The sequence below is a fragment of the Dendrobates tinctorius genome, unplaced genomic scaffold (genome assembly GCF_039654945.1).
Source record: "Dendrobates tinctorius isolate UK_male_01 unplaced genomic scaffold, ASM3965494v1 ptg000223l, whole genome shotgun sequence".
Taxonomy (NCBI): domain Eukaryota; kingdom Metazoa; phylum Chordata; class Amphibia; order Anura; family Dendrobatidae; genus Dendrobates; species Dendrobates tinctorius.
Genome location: NW_027361890.1, coordinates 4,317,701 through 4,341,663, shown reverse-complemented (window position 1 = coordinate 4,341,663; position 23,963 = coordinate 4,317,701). Strand labels below are relative to the sequence as shown.

Here is a 23,963-nt window from a genome sequence, read left to right as displayed (position 1 = left end):
AGGTCAGGGTAGAGGGATACTTTTTGATCAGCTTAATCATCACAGTTTACTAAGCAAAGTATTTAATCCTGTCACTGTTTACTTATAGTATATGTAGTTTAAGCTGAATTTCGCTGTCACTTACAGAATGCTGCATTTAAACAACACCAATAGCTCCCATAATGTGATAGTAACAGACCATGTCAGTCGGGGGCCTGCTAACACCCCTTATAACTTCAATTTTGGTCTTCCCATGAAGATCAGTCACATTGGATAGCAAAGATTTCATTACATATTGCAGTATGTAGTAGGATAGATTATACAGAGTAGCATTTCACAGTATTACAGTATGTAATATAAACAAACTATCACAAGTTCAATATCCCCAAGAGGACTAAAAAGATAAAGTAAAAATAAAAAAGGTTTAAAAAAATAAAATATATAAAAAATAATCAAAAGCTTAAATCAATGTTGCTCACTTAAGACCCTTCAGGTCTGATAACACCTCTAAGCACACCAACTTCCACAATTAAAGGAATTGTCCAGTCCAAAATGATAAGTCTGACTTATGAATCCCTGTAGTGCACGCACTCTGCCCTGCAGAGATTCGCCGGTTTCTCAGCTGTGACCGGTGGATGGCTGCATCACTAGACTAGGTGCGACCTCGCTTTATACAAGTGTATGGAGCAACGCTGCACCCACTAGTCAGGCTCTGTCCAGCAGTATATTTAACGCATATGTATTCACCGGTCACGGCTCAGAATCCGGCGAATGTCTGCAGTGCAGACTGCATGCGCTGGGGGATTCACAAGTCTGCAGTCACACAGACATCATTTTGGATTGGATAACCCCTTAATCAGTCACTTGTTTCACTAGTTTAGCTTTCTAATAATGCATACTTTTTCTTCCAGCTTCCCTCAGGATTGCAAGATTACAAAATAAATATATTTGTGAATAAATCAGCTTTAGTTACAGCAGCCAGCAATAAAGCGATTCTCCATCTTTATTCAACTATGGAAGTCATTGCGTCATCCCCAGACGCGGATTCCTGGACATTATTTGAAGTGAACTTGGTACGAATTGAGCAATTTAAGCATTTTAATTCAGCCTGTAGATTATTAAAGAAGAAGTAATGAAGTCCATGTAAAGCCTTTATATCGCTATATGAAATCGGAGCTATATGGAGATAAAGTAAATACTCCAATGACAGACCCTGTATAGCTCCATGCAAAATGGAGCCATAATATGACTCTGTGCCTGGGATTTTATAGAAATCTGACAAAGAAAACAGGGGTTCTTCACCTACCTACTTGCTTTGTTAGATGTAATGTTAAAAAGGGTAAGTTCTCAGTTACCCAAAACAGTAAGAGTAATATAGAACTGAACTATGCTGCCGCCTGGCCAGAGACAAAGCCGCCTTACCATAATTTTCCCAGACTTAGGACTATTTCAGACTGGTGGCTTTTTAATAGCCTGTTTAGAAATGCCAACTGGGCTTCTGATGCACACAAAACTATAGTTATGTCACGCTGCAGCACTGCAGGTAAATAGAGAGTAACACAAACTCCACTAGATAGCAGCAGAGGAGAGTGAGCTGAATATCCTGGTATGAGCAGACCAGCAGTACTGCAGTGAGGCTACCACTAGGTGGCAGCAGAATAGTCAGAGAGCCAAGTCGATACCAGAGAGTAGCATAGTACAAAGGGGAAAATTCTAAACATAGAGTCAGAGGAGCGCAAAAAGTCAGTACTGGTCCGTAGCAGAGGTATCAGAATTGAGAGACAGAATCAGGTCAGAGCCAAAGCAGAGTCGAGTATCGGGGAATCCAAACACACAGGGACAAACTGAGCCAGGACGGGTAAGAGAAATGTAAACAGACACAGGTAGGGTCAGCTAAATGAAGCAGGAGAAATCAGGAACTCATCAGAGCCAGCTACACATGCCGAAGGCAAGAAATATAGCTGGCACTGCATGCAGGATGCAGCGCAGAGATATAGCAGACTGGACACAGGAACGAGGCAGAGAAAGTTAACCGCTGACATGACCAGACCAGGAAAGGAGAGACAAGACCAAAACCAGGTCTGGATCATGACAAGTTAGTAGATCATTCTTTGTACATAAATTCCATTGTTCTTAGTGGTGCACGTCCAGTTTAGCATGCTTAAAAATCATTTCACCTCACTATTGAGTGGTTTGCTTATTCATCAGGTGATTGGAAGCCTGTTTACACTGCCCAATTATCGGAAGTGTTCCTAGAATTTCTGGTTAACGATAATAGTCTAGATTTGCCCTAATACTGCATTTACACATCTGTGTGTCGGGGTCTGAGTACGGACCAAGATACAAGAACCAGTCATGTGTCTCCTGGTACAAAGTTAACAGCCTTATACTCTTTATGCCTCCGAGTCTGGGGAGCTCAGGCCCGGAGACCTGCAGTCGGTTCATGAATAGTGGACGGTGACACACGGATGTGTGAATGCAGCATTACTCTTACTGCATCATCTCACCCAGCTAGTATCATAAAGCACATGAGGGATGGAGGATATAAAAAAAAGAGTTTTTCAATCTTTTAAAGACTGATACTTTGTTGCTCGCAGACTCAAAGAGTCAGTCACTGTGACTTTATGACTATACAGTTCAGCAATTTGTTCGACCTCTAATGCGCAGCTATTGCAAACTTGTCATTAAATTCTACAGTATGTCTTCAGGTATTACTAAGCATATTAATCAGCACAATCAATAAAGGTCTTTTCACATCTGCCAGCTTTTTGGGACAGCATACCTTCTTTATTCAATATGTTAATTCAATCATAGTAACAAACATTGACATACCATGCTGCTCTTCATCTTGTCTCATGAGATGGTGGTTTCCGAAAGGAGCCACTCCTTGGCTGGGTCCTTCCCTGGAGGAAGATCTGGCTAGTCCCGTGTTTGAGACTCTTAAATGAGGCTCCACGGACTTTATTTGCATATACGTATTTCCCAGGGAGCAATGCACCTAGGATTTCACTGATTGAGCGCCTTTGCCGGGTGCCGCAGTGTTTTCTTTGACTGGTCTCCCTGAGGTCAGTGATTGTGTCGTGATGTTGGTCTACTAGGCATTGCTCCCACCTAGCCAGAATCCTACTCCACACTGATGAGGGGCAACACCCCGAAACCGCTGTCTGTGGATGGATACCTGGCCTTGTTATTTCCCTTGTCATATCTGTAAACTCGTAAAGAGCTGGATATTGACTTAAAGGGCCACTTAATATGGTGGTTTCTGAAAGGAGCCACTCCTTGGCTGGGTCCTTCCCTGGAGGAAGATCTGGCTAGTCCCGTGTTTGAGACTCTTAAATGAGGCTCCACGGACTTTATTTGCATATACGTATTTCCCAGGGAGCAACGCACCTAGGATTTCACTGATTGAGCGCTTTTGCCGGCTGCCGCAGTGTTTTCTTTGACTGATCTCCCTGAGGTCAGTGATTGTTTCATGATGTTGGTCTACTAGGCATTGCTCCCACCTAGCCAGAATCCTACTCCACACTGATGAGGAGCAACAACCCGAAACAGCTGTCTGTGGATGGATACCTGGCCTTGGTATTTCCCTTGTCATATCTGTAAACTCGTAAAGAGCTGGATATTGACTTAAAGGGCCACTTAATATGGTGGTTTCTGAAAGGAGCCACTCCTTGGCTGGGTCCCTTCCCTGGAGGAAGATTTGACTAGTCCTGTGTTTGAGACCCTTAAATGAGGCTCCACGGACTTTATTTGCATATTCGTATTTACCAGGGAGCAATGCACCTAGGATTTCACTGATTGAACGCCTTTGCCGGCTGCCGCAGTGTTTTCTTTGACTAGTCTCCCTGAGGTCAGTGATTGTTTCGTGATGTCTCATGAGATGTGATTTCGGTGGGACGCACCCTATTCCTCATTTACTAATATGGACCATATGAGCATCTATGAAAATGCACATTAGTGTAGAAACATTTAGTAAATATATCACATATTATAATGATGCATAGAATACCATGAGACCTATTTACTAAACAGTAGAGTTGAGCGAAACAGGTCGGCCAGATTCATAAGTCGTCTGCTTTTGCCAAAGTCGGGTTTCGCCGACCGGCACCAGACCATGGCGTGAGTTTCGCCGACCGAAACCCGACCATAGTGTGAAGTCGGCCATGCAGTCGGAAAAAACAGCGCCAAAGTCAGATTTCCCAGAATGCTTGTAGATGCCTTTTTTTCAGCCAATGAGCAAGGACGTACACTGTGGGCAACGAGATGACATGTGACGTGTCCACCACCATCGTAGAGAAGGGCGTTGCAGTGATTGGCTTGCTTTGGGGGCGTCATAGTGTCTACAAAAGCCCTAAACGCTGACCTCCATTTTACTTCTGCCGATCTTAACAGTAGGGAGAGGTTGCTGTTTATCAGTAGGGAGAGAGTTAGGGCTGTGAAGATAGAAGAAGTTCTTATGTGCTTGTGCTGATAGCAATTGTGCTGTACAGTTAGTGTGCAGTGACAGGGGAGGATTTTCTTGTGTGTAGCAACGCTGATTATTAGGCTGCCTGATAGTTGCATTGCTGTGTGTACACTGCTGAGCAGACTGATTTTTACACAGCACTAATACTTTTATTCTTTTTTTTCTGCACAGTTTCCGACTGTTCATTTTTTCTCACACCGTATAGAGCTGTACGCTCCTCACACACTACCGTGTACCAGCTGGTATCACGGACAAATACATGCTGACTATCTGTGTGTGACTCCGGAAATAAATACGGAGATTTAAATTTTCCCCTACACCGTATACAGCTGTACACTTCTGATACAGTACCGTATATCTGCTGCTTGTATTACGGTGAAATCCATACTGGGAAAGCGTCTGTTTTTGACTCTGGAAATAAATACAGAGATTAAAATTTTCCCCTACACCGTATACAGCTGTACGCTTCTGATACAGTACTGTATATCTGCTGTTTGTATTATGGTGAAATCCATACTGGGAGAGTGTCTGTGTGTGACTCCGGAAATAACTATGGAGGTTTAAATTTTCCCCTACACCGTATACAGCTGTACGCTTCTGATACAGTACCATGTATCAGCTGGTATTTTTGGTACTTTTTCCCAAACATGAGGAAGTATGGTGGAAGAGGCCGCAGACGTGGGCGGGGGAGCCATCTGGTACTGATGGTGGTGGTGGTGGTGCATCTGCTGGTTATGTCAAAAGCACAATAGCACCTAAGGCAGGAGGTGTTGAGCCTGCATCATTGTCTGGCTCCAGAAGGCCTGGAAGGCTCCCATTTCTGGGAGTAGGTAAACTGCTTTTAAAGCCGGATCAGGAACAGGTTTTGGCTTACATTGCCGAAACAGCCTCCAGCTCTATCGCCTCCTCTTCTGAAGTTTCAAAAACTGCAAGCACTTAGTCATTAGTGCAGGCTCCTGGTCAGGAACAACAACTTTCCCTGTGTCCTTCACCCCCACCAAAAGTGAAGGATGCGGCAGGTCACACTTCAGATTACTCCATGGAGCTCTTTTCACATACCATGCCTGAGTTATCAAGTGAAATCCTGAATTCCCCAGTCCAAGATGAATATGACATGGAGTGCACTGATGCACAGCCAGTGCTATATGATTCTGCTGATACATTCACCCAGAGCACTGCATTGCCCTCGCAGTCTACTGAGACAGATTATGACCCTGATGAAACTCAGATGCCCCTTCTCGCATACTATACCACCTTACATGGTGACACAGAGGAAGGTGCAGATGAAATTGAAGAGGTGATGGATGACCCAGTTGTTGACCTGGATTGGCATTCATTGGGGGAAGAGGGTGCCGCTGGCAATAGCTCAGAAGAGGAGGATCCTCAGCAGGCATCGACATCGCATCTGCGGTTATCTGGCAGGCCAGTAGCAGTCCAAAAATGTGTTAAAAAAACAGCAAGAGTTGCAGGACAGCTTTGCTAGACGGTCAAATTAGCACAGCTTGCAAGGCCTGAAATTTTTTACCATAGTAGGAAGAGTGCAGTGTGGCACTTTTTTGACCAAAATCCTATTGATGAGACAAAGGTTATCTGTAAGAAGTGCGGAAGGACCTTTAGGTGAGGGAACAATCACCGAAATTTGAATACCAGTTGCATGCTTCGACATGTAAGCACCATTCACTTGCAAGCATGGATGGACTACAAAACCTCAGGTAGCACACGTGCACCTTCTCCGACTGAAGGTAGCCAGCAACGTTACATCGCTTCCCCTACTGTAAGCCCATCGGTTAGCACACCACCAGCAAGAAATGTTGAGGTGTCGTCGCAAGGCCAAAGCAGTCAGGGAATCACAATGTTTTTCCAACAAAAGACTGCATCTAGGCCATCATCACCACCACCACCACCACCATCACCAACCCCCTCTCAGTCCGCCATGTCCACCGCTAGTTCCACCATATGCAGCTCTCAAGTCCAGCTCACCCTAGTAGAGACTCTGAGTAGGACAAGAAAGTACTCATCCTCTCATCCGCGTACACTGACTTTGAACGCCTACATTGCCAAACTGATCTCATTAGAGATGATGCTCTTCCGTTTGGTTGAAAGCGCAGCATTCCAAGAGCTCATGGCCTATGCTGTCCCACGCTATGACCTACCCAGTCGGCATTTCTTTTCTAGAAAAGCCATCCCTGCCCTCCTCCTGCATGTGAAAGACTGCATTGTCCATGCACTCAAACAATCAGTGAGTGGAAAGGTGCACCTCACAACACATGCATGGGCCAGTAGGCATGGCCAAGGCCATTACATGTCCATCACTGCGCACTGGGTGAATGTGGTGGATGCAGGGTCCACAGGGGACAGTGGGGGTGGGACAGTGCTGCCTAGCCCACGGTATAGGCAAAAGTTGGCTGTTGGCGGTCGACCCTACGCCTCCTCCTCTTCCAGAAGCAAAAGCTCATCGACAGAATGCAGTCACACGAGCACTCCTTCCGCAGCTGCCAGTGTTGCACACGAGGTGTCCCACTGTCGAACAGCTAGAGGTAAGCGTCAGCAGGCTGTTTTAAAGATGATGTCTTTGGGTGACAACAGACACACCGCGGAGGTACTGGCCAACTACTTGCAGCGAGAAACTGAGTCATGGCTGAACAGTCTACATCTTGAGCCAGGCAAGGTAGTCAATGATAATGGACGTAGTTTTGTGGCGGCCATAGCCCTGGCAAAACTCAAACACATACCTTGCCTGGCTCACACCTTGAACCTGGTGGTGCAGTGCTTCATAAATAATTTTCCAGAGATACCAGCCCTGCTCCATAAGGTGCGAAGACTGCTCGTACATCCGTCGCTCGCCGGTAGACTCCAGTCGTATGCAGAGGCTGCAGCGATCGCTCCACCTCCCCAAGCACCGCCTAATCATAGACGTTGCAACAAGGTGGAACTCCACCATGCACATGGTTGAGAGGCTGTGCGAACAGAGGCAGGCTGTAATGCATTTGTGGGAGGATACACGGGCAGGCAGTTTGAGGGCAGACATCGAGTTGTCAGGTGTGCAGTAGTCAAAGCTGAAAGACCTCTGTAAAGTCCTTTGGTGTTTTGAGGAATGCACACGGCTGCTAAGCACAGACGACGCCATCATAAGCATGAGCATCCCACTTATGCGTCTGCTCATGCAAACTTTGACGCACATTAAGGATTAGGCGTCTGCAGCCGAGGAGGAGGAGGGAAGCCTTGATGACAGTCAGGCATTGTCTGCTCAGGGAACTGTTGTGAGTTCATTTTCCCCTCTGTCTCTGAGGCCTGGTGAACTCCCTATCCTGGTGAAGGAAGGTAGTGAGCCTGATTATCAGGCACCTGGGACTGATGAAGATGATTGGCTGAGTGGAGTCTCTGACTGGATGTAGGGCTGCCTACGCCCTTTCTGCCCTGCGGGTGATTTCTCTGTGGACTCTTGGACTCCAGTCTGATTCCTGCTCTCCTAAAGCTAAGTTTTGTGCTTTGCCATTTGCATTTAAGATTTGTTTTTGTTTTTCTTGCTTTTTGGATTCTGCCACTCCCTGCTGGAGTGTGCAGTATTCCTGTAGCTCTGTCCTCTGAAAATACCTGAGTGCTGATTTAGTTTTGAAGCTTAGTTGCTTCAGGGCCATTTTTATATCAGCTGGTTGGCTTTGTCTTTGATAGGGTTTTTTCAGATTGCAGACAGCAGCTTTCCTATCCGTTCCTATCCAGGTAGTTTTTGGGCCCCATCTTTGCTCACTCTGTCTTTCTGTCTGTGTAAGTGTTTCCATCTTGCTTCACCGTCATTATATGTGGGGGGCTGCCTATTGCTTTGGGGTCTGCTCTGGGGCAGTCAGATTTCCCCTTTCCTTCTTTAGGCCTATTTATCTCTCCGGCTGTGATCGAGGGGTCTAGGTCATCGTAGGAACCCCCCACGGCTACTGCTAGTTGTGTTGTTAGGTTCAGGGGTCTGCAATCTGATAGTTGCCAACTTCTCCGGTTTTCTGGACTTAGCTAGCATTTCTGTTTTTGCTTTCTGCGGTGACTCAATCATAACAGGGAACTGTCCTGGACGAGGTGGAGGAAGAAGAGGAAGAGGAGGAGGAGGATGAGGGGGGATGATTATTTTGGGGAGGAGGATGCTTCTCAGGGGGCAAGAGAAAATGTTGGCTTGCCAAGGTCAGGTACAGGGTTTGTGTGTGACTGGAGGGATGTGGATTTGGCAGAAAGTGCTCCTCCACCAACCACTGGCAGTGCATCTTTGACACCTGGAACATTGGTCCACATGTGTGATTATCTCTTATGGATCCTAAAAAGGGACCCCCACATTGCCAATATTATGAAGGATGATGACTACTGGTTGGCCAGCATCCTCGATCCACGCTATAAAGGCAAATTACAGAACATCATGCCACAGGAGAACCTAGAGCTAATATTGACGAACAATCAACCAACTCTGGTAAACCGTTTGTTAGAGGCATTCCCAGCACACAGCAGCGGTGCAGGTTCTACCACGAGTCGTACTAGGCAACATGGAAGAGGTGTTCGTCGTGCACACAGCCGAAGTGGCGTTGGAGACAGGTGTTTCATGACCATGTTGTGGACTGATTTCTTGATTTTCCGCTCACACGACTGATAATACTGAATCGATTGCAACAGACAGGAGACAGCAGTTGTCAACTATGGTTCAAAATTACCTCTCCTCCCCTATCGATGTTCTTCCTCACAGTTCATTCCCCTTTGACTACTGGGCCTGTAAACTGGACACCTGGCCTGAATTGGCACAATATGCCTTACAGGAGCTCGCTTGCCCTGCTGGTAGTGTGCTATCAGAAAGAGTCTTCAGTGCTGCTGGATCAATACTGACTGAAAGAAGGACCCGTCTGTCGACCCAAAATGTAGGTGATCTCACCTTCATTAAAATGAACCATGCCTGGGTTTCCAAGGATTTTCTACCACCTTCCCCTGATGACACATAGGTTGCCAGCAAAATGGCTCGCTTTGTCCTCATCTTCCTCCGACTTCTCCAATTCCTACATTTGCAGCTGCTGAATGTCCAGCCTACACCTCAACATATGCCAGTTTTTCCACCTCCCTAACTGGGCTGTACCCCCCACAACTTTAGCCAAATAACCCCCAGTTTTTAATGCGTTACTATTATTATAAAGTAAATTAAGGTTGACAAGCTTAAGTAATAAGAATTGATGTCGCTGCTATTGAAATGGGCACTGTAGGTGTGTTTACTGTCCTCCACTCACTGCCGACTTTTATTCCCCATTGACTTGCATTGGGGTCGGGTCGGATTTCAGTCGGAACTCCGACTTTTTCCGATAGTAGGCCGATTTCGTTCGACTCGACTTTTGGCAAAGTCGGGTGGTCCGAAACCCGACTCGACCCTCCCGGAAGCAAAGTTGCTCATCTCTACTAAACAGTAATAACTCAGCATACTGAAAAGTGACCATAAAAATACACCAAAATTACAGCCTTCATTTAGAGATAAGCGGATTGATCTGCTCAGGATTGAGTTTGAGTTGAATTTCTTAAAATTTGCAGTTTTGCGTGAATCAGAGCATTTTGAGATTCGATTCACAGTTTGAAAGAAACAAACTTGCCCAACACCAATTCCAACACTGCTCAAGAGTCAGAGAGCAGGCTCACGTCATCTTGGATTGCCACATGGGCTTCCTCATAAAGTCCTGCAGCCATGACATCATATGGATTATCATAACTTGTACCTTGGTGATCAGTAGATGGGCCATCACAGATCAGATGTTCCCAGTGGAGCACAGTTTGAACGGCAGAGTCATTTTTCATCTCTGGAGTCACTGAGTAAATATCTCAAAACGTAAACCCTTATGATCAGGAGGATTCTCTTGCTATCTCGCCTGTAAAGTGTAAGCTGTTATGATTAGCAGGGTCCTCTCTTTCTCTCTCCTGTAACGTGCAAGCTCTTCCAATCTCTTGGGTCCACTCTATCTCTCCTGTCCACTCTGTAAGCCTTTATGATCAGCAGGATTCTCTGTCTATCTTGCCTGTAGAGTGTAAGCTCTTATGTTCAGCAGGGTCCTCTTTTTCTTTCTCCTGTAGAGTGTAAGCTTTTGTGTTGTGTGAGATCCTCTGTCACAACACTTCTCCCATGTATTTTCCAAGCCATTCTAAGATCTCCGGTATTGAGATTTGTGTGAATTTATTCATCGTAAATTAAATTTTGAGGGAAAATTCTGTGAAGTTAAGAAATCAAATTTCAAAAGATCCGCTCATCTCTACATTTGTTTAAGCCTTTGTGTTGCATTGTATCTGATGTTATAAATCAATATACCTCATTCGAGGTTTAATAATTGTACTGATTTATAAACCCGGTAATACTTGATGAATGTATCATTAAGTAAAGTAGTAAAACAGTGAGTGCCTGTCACTTTTGCTTGATTTACATCAAGGATTCCTTATAGCTGTAAGTAATCTGGTTGAGTGCACTCTGACCGGTACAGGTCCCACCAACTAGATGCACATGTTCTTATAGTCAGTGCGTAACCTCACTGTGGAAGTACAGTGGCCTAGTGAATCCACAATTCCACACATTTTGTTAGAAATATTTAATTCATCAGGGAGTCATATCATTTTTTGCACGGTTTGTACAGATACCGTATTTTACCCTCAGTAGCTTTGCAAAGCAATACGTGGATTTCGTCCGCGCTGCCCAAATGATGAAATTCCAGAAGGTTGATAAAGTTTGACAGTGGCTTATTCTACGTGTTTCAAACCACTGTCAAACTTTATCAACCTTCTGGAATTTCATCATTTGGGCAGTGTGGACGAAATCCACGTATTCCTTTGCAGAGCTCTGTTTCAGATAGTCGGTGACCAACTTCTGGATCTGCAGCAGCCCTTATCTATACTTATCTATACATGCTTTGAATACCTACTACCAGGTGAGCAGTTTTTTGTCAAACCGCTTACTTTATTTGTGGGATAAGACCCTATATTGCGCTTGTGTCTCCCTCTTTCCTCACAATACTAACCCTCAGTAGCTTGGCATACCTAGTGGGGCACTGGTGTTTTGTTTGTTCATTAGTTTGATACTTTAGCCAATATTTTTCTGAAAAGAAATTATTTTGGTGGGACAACAAGTTCTTTTAATGATAACACTGTTGATATTGGTGACAATACATCTAAAAGTAGCTTTATTACAAAAAGTCCTGTTAGAGTGATTTTTTGCAGCATGTTACTGCGACTGAAATTTCATGAACGAATCTGCCCTGTGTTTAATAAAAAATGCGCCAAAACGTATTTAAGGATTATTACACTATATGGAATTATCCAGTACATATATAGTTTTTGATGCAGTATTAAGTCAAAGACCGCATCAGATTTAAAAGTAACGACAATTCAGAGGAAAGATTGACTCTTCACTGCTCTTTTACCAGTGGTGTAACTCCAGTCCAATGGGCCCCCATGCAAGATTTGGACCAGGCCACCTCCAGCCTGGTATATATCCCCAATCAAGGTATATACATCCTCCATCCTGGTATATACATCCCCTATCCTGGTATATGCATCCCCCATCCTGGTATATATCCCCCATTCTGGTATATATACCCCATTCTGCCGTTCTTTAATACATAGACAAAAATATTTATCACAAAACATTCCTAATATTGAGAAAAACTCATAGAGAAACCATTTCAATACCTATAAACTAAAACCAAGCCCTGAGCAGGTGTTGCTCAGTAGCAGAAGAGAAGTGAATACTTCTTTACCCCGGTAAGAAGATGGGTGAAATGTGTGTTGGGGCGAAGGGACGCTGTGCTAATTCACCACATCACTACAATCTGACATCCAGTGGCAAGTAAATGTAAGATCTTAGCGAACACAATTTTATTAAAGTATAACGCATGTGGACCATATCTAGTAGGGTTGACGGCACAATTCATAGGTTAGCACTGTCCTCAAACTGCAACAGCATATATGTATGTCTCCCATATATGTTACCATTGTTTTAGCTGCAATATCCAAAAAACTCTTGTAAATACATTAATTGCCCTGGTATTGTAATACTAAGAATTGATGTTACTACCGTATTAACATTAAATAGAATCATTTCCGAGTCCATCAATTTTCAGTACCTATTCTGAGTTTTAATTATTTGCATTTAATATATTACTTAGTAAAATATATATCTTTTTTAAAATGGACATCTATTCACTGTTACATAGAAAAAAATAAACCATTATTATACTCTCCTTCCCTCCGCTCCTCCAACACGCGGCGTCCTCTTCTTAAGCTGGCAGGTGACTTTAGCATGCAAGTGACAGAAGAGCATAACATCACTGCCATGAGCCCCCCAATCACGAGCACACTCACATGTATTGTCATGCATCATTAAAAACACCATCAAAAACTGCACGTACTGTATGATTCTTGATTAAGAATGAGCAACTGTCACTTCAATAAATGTGGCAAATGAATGCAAAAATATAAAAACTTCTTGAAGTTAACAAGTATATTTTCATTTCTTTTTGCAGCATATGAACTTTAAGCTCCAGTTTACAGCCAATAAAAAAACACTAACCTTTATGATTTCCCTCGACAAGTAAGAAAAAAACAAAAACATGTCTGAATGTTTAAAATTCACCGTATGTATTTTAGACTTCACATACAATAGCGTTATTGATTACATTTCTTCTGCTGAAATTCTACTTCAGTATCTCCACAATCACAAAATAATGTAATGTCCACTAAAAATAGTATTAAAATGGAGAAACTAAAATAAGACAAAGTGAGTCCAGAAGACAGTGGAACTGACTGAGTGAATCAGTTGTGCCTAGCATATTTACATTTTGTAATTTTAATTATAACAGAAAACTTTTCATTAAGATAGTTTAAATTAAATTAATTTAATTAAATAAATTTCAATTAATCCAAACATCCGTTGCTTTATTAATAATAATAATAAATTTTATTTTTATAGCGCCGACATATTCCGCAGCACTTTACATTTCAATACATTACATTACATTACATTTACTTTATTAATTCAGTTGATCCATTGTTTAAATATAAGGGTCTTAATCTCATTCCCAAGGTACTCTCATTGTACCTAATTAATATCGCAGTTGATGGACCCATACCAGACTATGGACCCAATCACGGATCTATACATGAGCCTTTATGATACATACTATATGTTTAACAAACTGATTTCAGCTTCTGTGTCAATCTCAGAAGTTTTTGATCCAATGAATTAACGTTAAGCTTGGTAGTGGAATTTGAAAAGTTCTGACATAATATAATATAAAACAACATCTTATTTTTTATGTTGCTGTATTTTTAACCAAGAAATCAGAGGTTTACCACATCTATTATCATCTCCTTAAATTGTTTTCTTGGGGCAAAAGTTAAACAGATGCTTAAAGGGAACCAGTCGTATAAAAAAAACACTAAACTGCAGATATGGGGTTAATATGCAGGTTAATAGCGTTCTGAACCTGCGAGCCCCACTGTCGGGGGAAATGAACTTTATTCTTCCTGGCAGTCTTGGGCTTTCAGTCATAGAGGCATGGCCAATGCAGCTTCAGTCACCGGTCAGTACATAGTGAGCGGCAGCTGTAAGAATGCCCTGGCACAAACTGAAAGCCGGATCTAATACTGAGTCGGCTGTCAGTCAGTGCCATGGTATGGTTACTGCCACCGCTCACTATGCACTGAGGAGTGAATGAAGCACCTCTATTATTAAAAGCCTGATGCTGCTCGATGCAATTCCTCCCTACAGAGGGGTCCTTAGTGCAGTCGCCAGGCAGATTCAGAATGAAATTAACCTTCAGATCAACCCCACATCTGCAGGTGAATAGCATTTTTTTACTTGACAGGTTCTTTTTAAGCAGTAGATTAAGCATCTGACTGATACTTTTTTAATTGATTTTTTAAGTATTTTTTTATAACTTTACTCATAAACCTAAGATCTAAAATTTGGCATTTTTAAAAGAAACTATACCAAATTCATTCAGTATTTTCATAATAGTTGTGAGTGATATTTCTAGGGGAGACAAACCCAAAAATCACATCTTGCACAAAAAATCCTATACACTTGTTAGTTTTATTAGTCAGGCAATTCATGATGCCCAAACCACGTGCAACAAGGATTCAGTCAGGTATAATATTCTCTGAAATGCTCCGGTGTTTCAAAAAATATGTTGGTTAGAAGATCCGACTTAAGACAATAGCTGGAGACGAAACTAGCGACACCCCATCTTCTCAGGACTGCTAGAGGTGATTGACTGGCCTTTCCCTCTCCTTATGGACCAGTCTACCACTTCAAACAGTGCTGCAAAGAGGGCATGGCGGCGGACAAGTCTGGTCGCCGCCTATGGTCCTCAGCCAGATCTTTAAACTATACACTGGACCATTTCAGAGAATAATATATCTGGATGAATTCATGCTGACTGCAGTTTGGGCAGTATGAATCACCTGACAGAAATTGGTCTAAAACTTGATGAATAATTAAGCTGAAGAAATGACTGACTTGAGTAACCTCATTACTAAAGCCAGTAATATGTCTTGAAACAAATATTAATAACTGATTTTTTTTTTTTTTTTTCAAATAAGGCACTAAGTGGAAGTTGTATTATATAATGTAACAGAATTATCTGTCTGACTGACCATCAGGCCCTTTTGACCTATTTGACTTTAGTACACCTATAGCCTCCATCACATCTTATTTCTTGGAGTTACTTGATTGCCATGTTTGCCTGTGTATTATGAGAGCTACATTATGAAAGAACATATTTATTTTATTTTCTTAGGACCTTCCTCGCTCTAGAGTCATCCACAGTTGGAAAATTTGAGGTAAGATGGTAAATCATTTGCAATATATGTGGAGACAGTCTGTCTACAATTTAATTCTGATTATCTTGCCTCCAGCCCTCTGAAAGCTTGTTTTTCAATTTTGAAAATTAACAGAATATTCAATATATTTGACTCAATAACTGACACTGTAATCTATCAGCTTTGGGGTCCTGGTTTTAAATATGCATTGGAAAAAAAAATACAAAAATAGGACAACTCCTCATATAGAAAACTTTAATAAAAGGAAACCAAATTAATTACCCCCTCAAATGGGTGCTTACAGTGGCAAAACGTTTGAACTGTATTTCTGCATGGTTTAGAATAGTGTTGACTTCTATGGCTTGCGGCTTAAGCGCAGCTTCTGTCTCCAGGAGAGTACAGATCTTTGTTCACTTCTAGAGAAAGTCAGTAAATGAAAAGACACTTGAAATATCATTGAAATTTCACCCAGTATATGCAGAGGTAGGTAGAAAGTTATTCCAATTAATCCTTTATTCCTGATGTCTGGCGGGTTAAGTGATTTGTAGATAGACAAATATGCATAATTCTGTATAAGAGCAGCACAGTTGCTGGGGTGTTTCTGGGTTTAAAACCCATCAAGTACAACATCTGCAAAAAGTTTGTATGCTCTCCCTGTGCTTGCATGTGTTTTCTCCGGTTTCCTCCCATGCTCCAAAGACATACTGATAGGGAATCTAGATTGTGATCCCCAATGGGGACAGTGATGATAATACCTTTAAAGAGCTGCGGAATAAGATAGCGCTATATAAACAAAGATAATTAAATAACCTGGTCTGAATAAGGGGTGTCTATCCCGGAATGCATTACCTGCCAAGACATCTAATAATAATAAAGAATTGATTTAACTAACTTTCTCTCTAGCTTTGCATTTATTGAAAAGAGTGACTGCTCCATTACAAGCATTATTTTCCTCATATGCCACATGGGTTGAAATATGGCCACAGACAACATCTGCTTGGAATTTGCTTAGGGATGTGTTAGGCGTCAGGTTCCTGTCGATGCACAGCAGGAATCCCGAGTCTTGCATTTTGCGGTCTCCCATTCCTCTCTGGCCGCAGAGGAGGCTGTACAGCAGACTCGTCGATTCCAGCGCTCTGCTCAGACCAGCACTGTGGGGTTGGTTGCTGCTGCCACCTTTGGTCCAGCTACAACAACGCATGCTGGTCAGCAGTGAGTTACTCCAGGGACTAAGTCCTCCTTTCAGTCCACTGAGCATGCCCGTGAGACGATCTCTCATTGGAGATCGGAGGTCACAAGCTCAGGTCCTTCTCCAGCTCAGATTGGACCATCAGGAAGGTCAGGAAGGTTCTGGAAGGATGCAGCTATAATAAGGCTTGCATGGCCGCCCGGCCATGCGCTAATATAGAGACTTGTAGCTAAGTGGTGTGTTTGATGATGGATGTCTGACTCTGGTGACTGACTTTTTATATTTCCCTCTCTTTGATACGCATTTTGTTAGGGCTTAGGGTCTTTGAGTCAGCACCGAGTATTGGCACTGCCTAGTGCCGCAGTGCTCTCTGCACCATCTACACTTTAGCTCCCAAGGGCGCCATTCAGCACACGGCACCTCTGTACCGCATTACCACAGCGTCCGCCAGTGCGGTGCTGTACATACTCTGTGCGGTAAACAACTGTCTGCTGCACCCTGTGACAGTTAACAGGGCACAGCATCCCTTAAGGGTATAGCCCTGGCACCGCAGTAGTGGTTCCGTGCGCAAGTGGGTCTAGAGGGACGCTGACCCCGTGTCTTGGGGCAGCGTCCTGTGACGTCACACCTGCGCTCTCCTAGCTGTAGTCTGTGAGGCTGAACAGATTACGGTTCCTATACCCTTCAGGACGCTATCTGTGAGGTAACAGAGTTTGCCTCAGTTCACACCGGGTGACTGTAACCCGTGTGAGTTTGGCTGTTCGTTATTGTACACTGTCCGTTATTGTCTAGCAGCAGTTAACACCTCTGCACGGTGGACCACGGACAGCGAATGCACCTAGCCTCTACGTTTATTTAATTAGGTGCGTTCCGCCCGTCCATAACAGGATGCTTCAAAAAGAGAGCATATATACAGTCCTGCTCATCGTTATTAGCACCCATGAAGTGTAAGTACATAATGAGGAATATCTCCTGAAAAAAATGAATTAAGACAGTTTTTGCATAGAGCATGCGTGTTAAATACAAAAGAGCAAATGATGAACAATAATTTAAAACAAAAACAGTGGGAGGGAAAAATAGAACCTAAAGCTTGCTGTGACACTGGTATTGGCACCTTTTACATTAAATTAGAATGGAAACATATTTTGACTCGCCAGTGGTAAATCACAAATGAGAATCACCTGTGATTGCTGGTGCCCATGTGACATGAATTAGCCAATGAATGAAGACCTCAGTGTTTTAAAAAGCCACATGGTATGCTCTGTTCCTTTGTCACAATGGTGAAGACAAAGGGAGCTGTCCGAGGACATCAGAACCACTATTAATAGCAAACACAAGACTTCCAAAGGCTATAAGGCCAGCTCCAAAGACCTTGGTATCCCAGTTTCAACAGTGCACAATGTTAATAAGAAGTTATGCCAAGCATGTAATCCTCAAGAACCTCCCTGGACGTGGGGGAAAGAGGAAAGTTGACAAGAGATGTCTTTAAAGGTTGGTGCAAGTGGTGGAAAAAACACCACATCAAACATCCAAAGACCTGAAGGCTAATCTGTAACAGTCTGGGGTCATGGTACCATATGCCGCACACTAAATCAAGCAGAGCTTTATTGACGAAGGCCAAGAAGAAACCATTGCTGATGAAAAAACATAAAAAAGACCAGCTGATCTTTGCTATAGAATACCTTAACAAACTACAATCCTTCTGGGAAAATGTTCTGTGTACAGATGAAACAAAACTAGAGCTTTTTGGCAAAACAACAGTTTGTTTACAGACGACGCAATGAATCTTATAAGGAAAAGAACATCCTACCAACAGTTAAGCATGGTGGAGGATCAATAATGTGGTGGGGTTGCTTTACTACCTCTGGTACTCTAGGTCTTGACCGTATCGCCGTAATAATGAAATCAGAGAATTATCAAGAGATTTTAGAGCAAAATGTCCAGTGTAGGAAAACTTTATTTGAGTCAAAGATTGTGGGTCCTCCAGCAAGACAATGACTAGAGTTGAGCGACTTTGGTCGGATCGGGTTTCATGAAACAAAATTTGTTTCAGATGAAACTGGTCCGACTAGGGCAAAAAATGTCGGAGTTTCGTCCAAAACCCAACCCCAATGCAAGTCAATGGGGAATAAAAGTAGGCATTGAGTGGATAAATGTCATCCGCTCAATGACGACTTTTATTTCCCATTGACTTGCATTGGGGTCGGGTTTCGGACGAAACTCCGACTTTTTTTGCCCTAGTCGGACCAGTTTCATCTGAAACAAATTTTGTTTCATGAAACCCGATCCGACCAAAGTCGCTCAACTCTAACAATGACCCAAAGCACACATCCAAAGGTACACAGGAAAGGTTGAAAAGAGAAAAAGGACTGTTTTAAAATGGCCAGCAATGAGTCCTGACTAGAGTTGAGCGACTTTTGGTTTTTTAGGGTCGCGTTTCGTTTCGTGAAACCCGACTTTTCCAAAAGTCGGGTCGAGCAAGATCGTCCGATTATAGGGAAAAGTCGGGGTCGTCCCGAAACACGAAACCCAATGTAAGTCAATGGGGAATAAAAGTCGGCAGTGAGAGGAGGACAGGAAACAGACCTACAGTGCCCATTTGAATGCCAAAAGCATCAATTCTTCTTACTTAAGCTTGTCAACCTTAATTAACTTCATAATACAAGTTACGCACTGAAAAATGGGGGTTATTTGTCTAAAGTTGTGGGGGGTAGGGCTGGCTCCAGGTTTTTATGTGCCCTGGGCGAAAGAGCGCCCCTTTAACACATACCACAACTCATCATGCTCCGATACGGCAGAGAAATAGCGGTATAGTACAATGAAAAATACTTCACTTTTTACATCTCAAGACGAGGCCCATCTATTTCTCCATACAGAATCATTGGTCCCATATAATGTTTGAAACAGTATATGATGAGCTCCACATAATGCTACAGTATATGTTGGTCCCCATGGATGAACCTCCACTGTCTTATGGGCCCAAATAATGCTCCAAACATAATGGGCCCCATTTCTAATGCTCTAGTGTATAATGGGCCCTGTAAATGCTGCTCCAGTGTCCGATGTCCACCTTTGGAATGTTACAGTGTATGGTGGGCACCATCTATCATTCTCCAGAGTATAGTGCTCCCCAAAAATTGCTGTCCCAACATTGAAAACAATCAAATAAGTCTCCTCGCTAGGGAATCCCTGTACTTGTCTGGACTCCTCGTCGTCCCCATCTTCCATCTCACTGCACAGTATTTCAACTTTGCAAGTGCTGTGATCCTGAGCAAGCAGGGGGGCCCACTCGTTGGCGACGGCACTGGCACAGGGCCCCTGATAGTACGGTGGTGTGTCTGATGGCGGGTGGGCCGAACCTGCACTTTCATCTGCAGCTTCCTCTTTGTCACCGTGTAAGATGGAACTGTATATGGGAAGGGTAACCTGAGTTTCATCAGGGTCAGATTCAGGCCGTGTAGCGTGCGAGGGGAATGTAGTGGTCTGGGTCAATGTACCAGCAGATTCATCGAGCAGTGGCTGGGCATCAGTGCACTTGTGTCGCCCCCAGGAGTACGGTCGCCACAGTGGCATAACCTTCTTCCTAGGGAGTGTGATGTCATGCTTGGGAGCAACGAACGATCTCTCTAGCAGGTTAACTGATTGGGCGGCGTTATTCCCACGAGTCATGACCCTCCAAACAGCGTTCAAGAAGGCAAAGTGTTTGTTTTACGTGGGCAATATGGTTGCAAAGCTGAACCTTAAAGGAATGTCCAGAAGGGCACCACCAGGAGTGGAGCCTATGGTTAAATTCGACTCCACCTGGGAAACCTCAACCATGCCAGATACAGAACAGATGCGCACATTGCAAGCTTAATTCTGTTAACGAACAAGACTCCGTCATGCCCCGTGGTCCGAGTCCGGCTTACTAGAGGGACACGTGAGGCTCTGGCACATGAGATTGGCCAATAACTGGTGTGTCCATGGCTGCATGTGCGCTACACTGAAAAGGCCAGCGTTTGTCGCTTACAGGTGCAGATAACCCGCTGAACAACGTTAGTGATGGGGATCACTGATGACAATTATTACCCGCGAACAATGATTTCCCAGTAAGTGCAGGTCAACCGCAGTTCCGGAATTAGGCCTAACCGTCATTCCTGAAAAAATGAAAAACTTACGTGTGCAAACCACAGGTGCTGTAGCTTGCTTAACAGCTCGCCAGCCGTTCTCACGCCCAGTATGGATTGCACGTGATTGCACAAAGGTTAGAAAGGGTACCGTATCCCCGGATAACATGTATGGATAGCGTACACATTCAAAATATATGTTTGTACATCAGGAGGCAGGCTCAGACGGTGTTAGGCCCAGTATGGATTGCACGTGATTGCACAAAGGTTAGAAAGGGTACCGTATCCCCGGATAACATGTATGGATAGCGTACACATTCAAAATATATGTCTGTACATCAGGAGGCAGGCTCAGACGGTGTTAGGCCCAGTATGGATTGCACGTGATTGCACAAAGGTTAGAAAGGGTACCGTATCCCCGGATAACATGTATGGATAGCGTACACATTCAAAATATATGTCTGTACATCAGGAGGCAGGCTCAGACGGTGTCAGACACAGTATGGATTTGACGGCCCAGATTACACAGCGGAGGAGCAGGGAGAGGTAAAGATTGCAAATGCTGGGGCCCTGCCCAAGCAAGGGGGGCCCACTCGTGGGCGTCGGTACTGGCACTGGGCCCCTCATAGTACGGCGGTGTGTCTGACGGTGGGTGTGCACCACCACCGTCAGAGACACTTGATTGCACTATGAGGGACCCTGTGCCAGTTCCCGCACCCAAGAGCGGCCTACCCACCTGTCCAGGGCAACGGCACTTGCACGGTGTCGTGCGCTAGGTGGTGACCCCGGCCATGGGGGGGGCAGCACAGTTAAGGAGTTTTAGAAAGTGGCATATGTTGATGTTGGACATTCAGCTGATGCAAAAGGCGAAATAGGTGAAGTCCCAGGAAGAGGTGGACCAAAGCAAGCCATTTTTCTGTCACCCTATGTGTCATCAGGGGAAAGTGGGACAAAATCCTTGGAAACCCATGCATGGTTCATTTTAATGAAGGTTAGATCATCCACATTTTGGGTTGACAGACGGGTCCTTTTTTCTGTCAGGATTGATCCAGCTGCACTGAAGACTCTTTCCGATAGCACACTTGCAGCTGGGCAAGCGAGCTCCTGTAAGGCATATTGGGCCAATTCAGGCCAGGTGTCCAGTTTAGCGGCTCAATAGTCAAAGGGGAATGACCTGTGTGGGAGAACATCGATATGGGAGGAAAAGTAGTTTGTAACCATAGTTGACAACTGCTGTCTCCTGTCACTTTCCATCGATGCAGTATTACCAGTTGTGTGAGCGGTATTTGAAAAATCAGTCCACAACATTGTCATGAAACCCCTGTCTCCAACGCCACTTCTGCTGTGTGCACCACGAACACCTCTGCCAAGCTGCCCCCGGCCCGTACGGCTCGTGTGAGAACCATCACCGCTGCTGTGTGCTGGGAATGCCTCAAGCAACCGATTTACCAGAGTTGCTTGTTTATTAGCCAATATTAGGTCAAGGTTCTCCTGTGGCATGATGTTTTGTAATTTGCCTTTATAGCGTGGATCCAGGATGCTGGCCAACCAGTAGTCGTCATCGTTCATCATTTTGGCAATGCGTGGGTCCCTTTTTAGGATCTGCAAGGCATAATCTGACATGTGGGCCAATGTTCCCGGTGTCAATGATGCACTGCGAGTGCTGGTTGGAGGAGCACTTTCTGGCAAATCCACATCCCTCCAGTCACGCACAAACCCTGTACCAGACCTTGCCACGCCAACATTTTCACTTGCCCCACGAGATGCATCCTCCTCCCCTAAGTAATCATCCCCATCATCCTCCTCCTCCTCCTCTTCTTCCTCCACCTCGTCCAGGAGAGGTCCCTGAGCAGACAATGGCTGAATGTCATCAAGGATTCCCTCCTCCTCTTCCTCCTCATCAACATTGGCTGCAGACGCCTGCTCCTTAAGGTGCGTCAAAGTTTGCATGAGCAGACGCATAAGTGGGATGCTCATGCTTAGGATGGCGTCGTCTGCGCTTACCAGCCGTGTGCATTCCTCAAAACACTGAAGGACTTTACAGAGGTCTTTCAGCTTCAACCACTGCACACCTGTCAACTCCATGTCTGCTCTCAAAGTGCCTGGCCATGTATCCTCCCACAAATGCATTATGGCCTGCCTCTGCTCGCACAGCCGCTCCACCATGTGCAGGGTGGAGTTCCACCTTGTTGCAATGTCGATAATGAGGCGGTGATTGGGAAGGTGGAGCAATCGCTGCAGCTTCTGCATACAAACGGAGTGTACAGGAGACCGGCCGATGTGCGCGCACAGTCTTCGCACCTTCTGGAGCAGGGCTGTTAACTCCGGATAATTTTTGAGGAAGCACTGCACCACCAGGTTCAAGGTGTGAGCCAAGCAAGGTATATGGCTGAATTTTGAAAGGGCTATGGCTGCCACAAAATTACAGCCGTTATCACTAACTACCTTGCCTGCCTCAAGATGTACACTGCCCAGCCATGACTCAGTTTGTCGCTTCAAGTACTCGGCCAGCACCTCGGCGGTGTGTCTGCTGCCCAAACACATCATCTGCAACACAGCCTGCTGACGCTTTCCACTAGCTGCTCGACAGGGGGACACATCGTGTGCAACAGTGGCAGCTGCAGATGGAGTGCTCGTACGACTGCGCTCTGTGGACGAGCTTTCGCTTCTGGAGGAGGAGGAGGGTCGAACGCCTACAGCCAACTGTTTCCTATACCGTGGGCTAGGCAGCACTGTCCCACCACCGCTGTCCCCTGTGGACCCTGCATCCACCACATTAACCCAGTGCGCAGTGATGGACACGTAACGGCCCTGGCCATGCCGACTGGACCATGCATCAGTTGTGAGGTGCACCTTTCCGCTCACTGACTGCTTGAGTGCATGGACAATGCGGTCTTTCACATGATGGTGGAGGGCTGGGATGGCTTTGCGAGAGAAGAAGTGGCGACTGGGTAGGTCATAGCGTGGTACTGCATAGGCCATGAGTTCGCGGAAAGCTGTGCTTTCCACCAACCGAAAGGGCATCATCTCAAACGAGATTAGTTTGGCAATGTGGGCGTTCAAACCCAGTGTACGCGGATGAGAGACTGAGTACTTTCTTGACCTACTCATAGTGTCTGGGAGGGTGAGCTGGACTTGAGAGCTGCATATGGTGGAAGTAGCGGTGGACAGGGCGGACTGAGAGAGGGTTGATGATGGTGATGGAGTTGGTGTTCTTTCTGATGGCCTAGAATCAGTCTTTTGTTGATATAACAGTGGGATTCCCTGACTGCTGTGGCCTTGCAACGACACCTCAACATTTGCTGCTGTGCTAACCGGTGGGCTTACAGTGGGGGAAACAATGTAGCGTTGCTGACTACCTTCGTTGTGATCAGTTGCACATGTGGCACTTGAGGTTTGTTGTTGTGTCCACGCT

The 23,963-nt window shown here is 44.7% G+C and overlaps 1 protein-coding gene across 1 annotated transcript in view; it reads left to right on the top strand.

Moving 5' to 3' along the window:
- The window catches only part of LOC141058996 (BPI fold-containing family B member 6-like), a 78,378-nt gene that overhangs the window by 46,227 nt on the left and 8,188 nt on the right, over positions 1-23,963 (top strand). Inside the window, exons 10-12 of the mRNA XM_073555219.1 lie at positions 891-1,052; positions 12,955-13,022; positions 15,232-15,274. Coding sequence (XP_073411320.1) covers positions 891-1,052; positions 12,955-13,022; positions 15,232-15,274 — 273 coding nt within the window. The remainder of the gene's footprint in view (positions 1-890; positions 1,053-12,954; positions 13,023-15,231; positions 15,275-23,963) is intronic.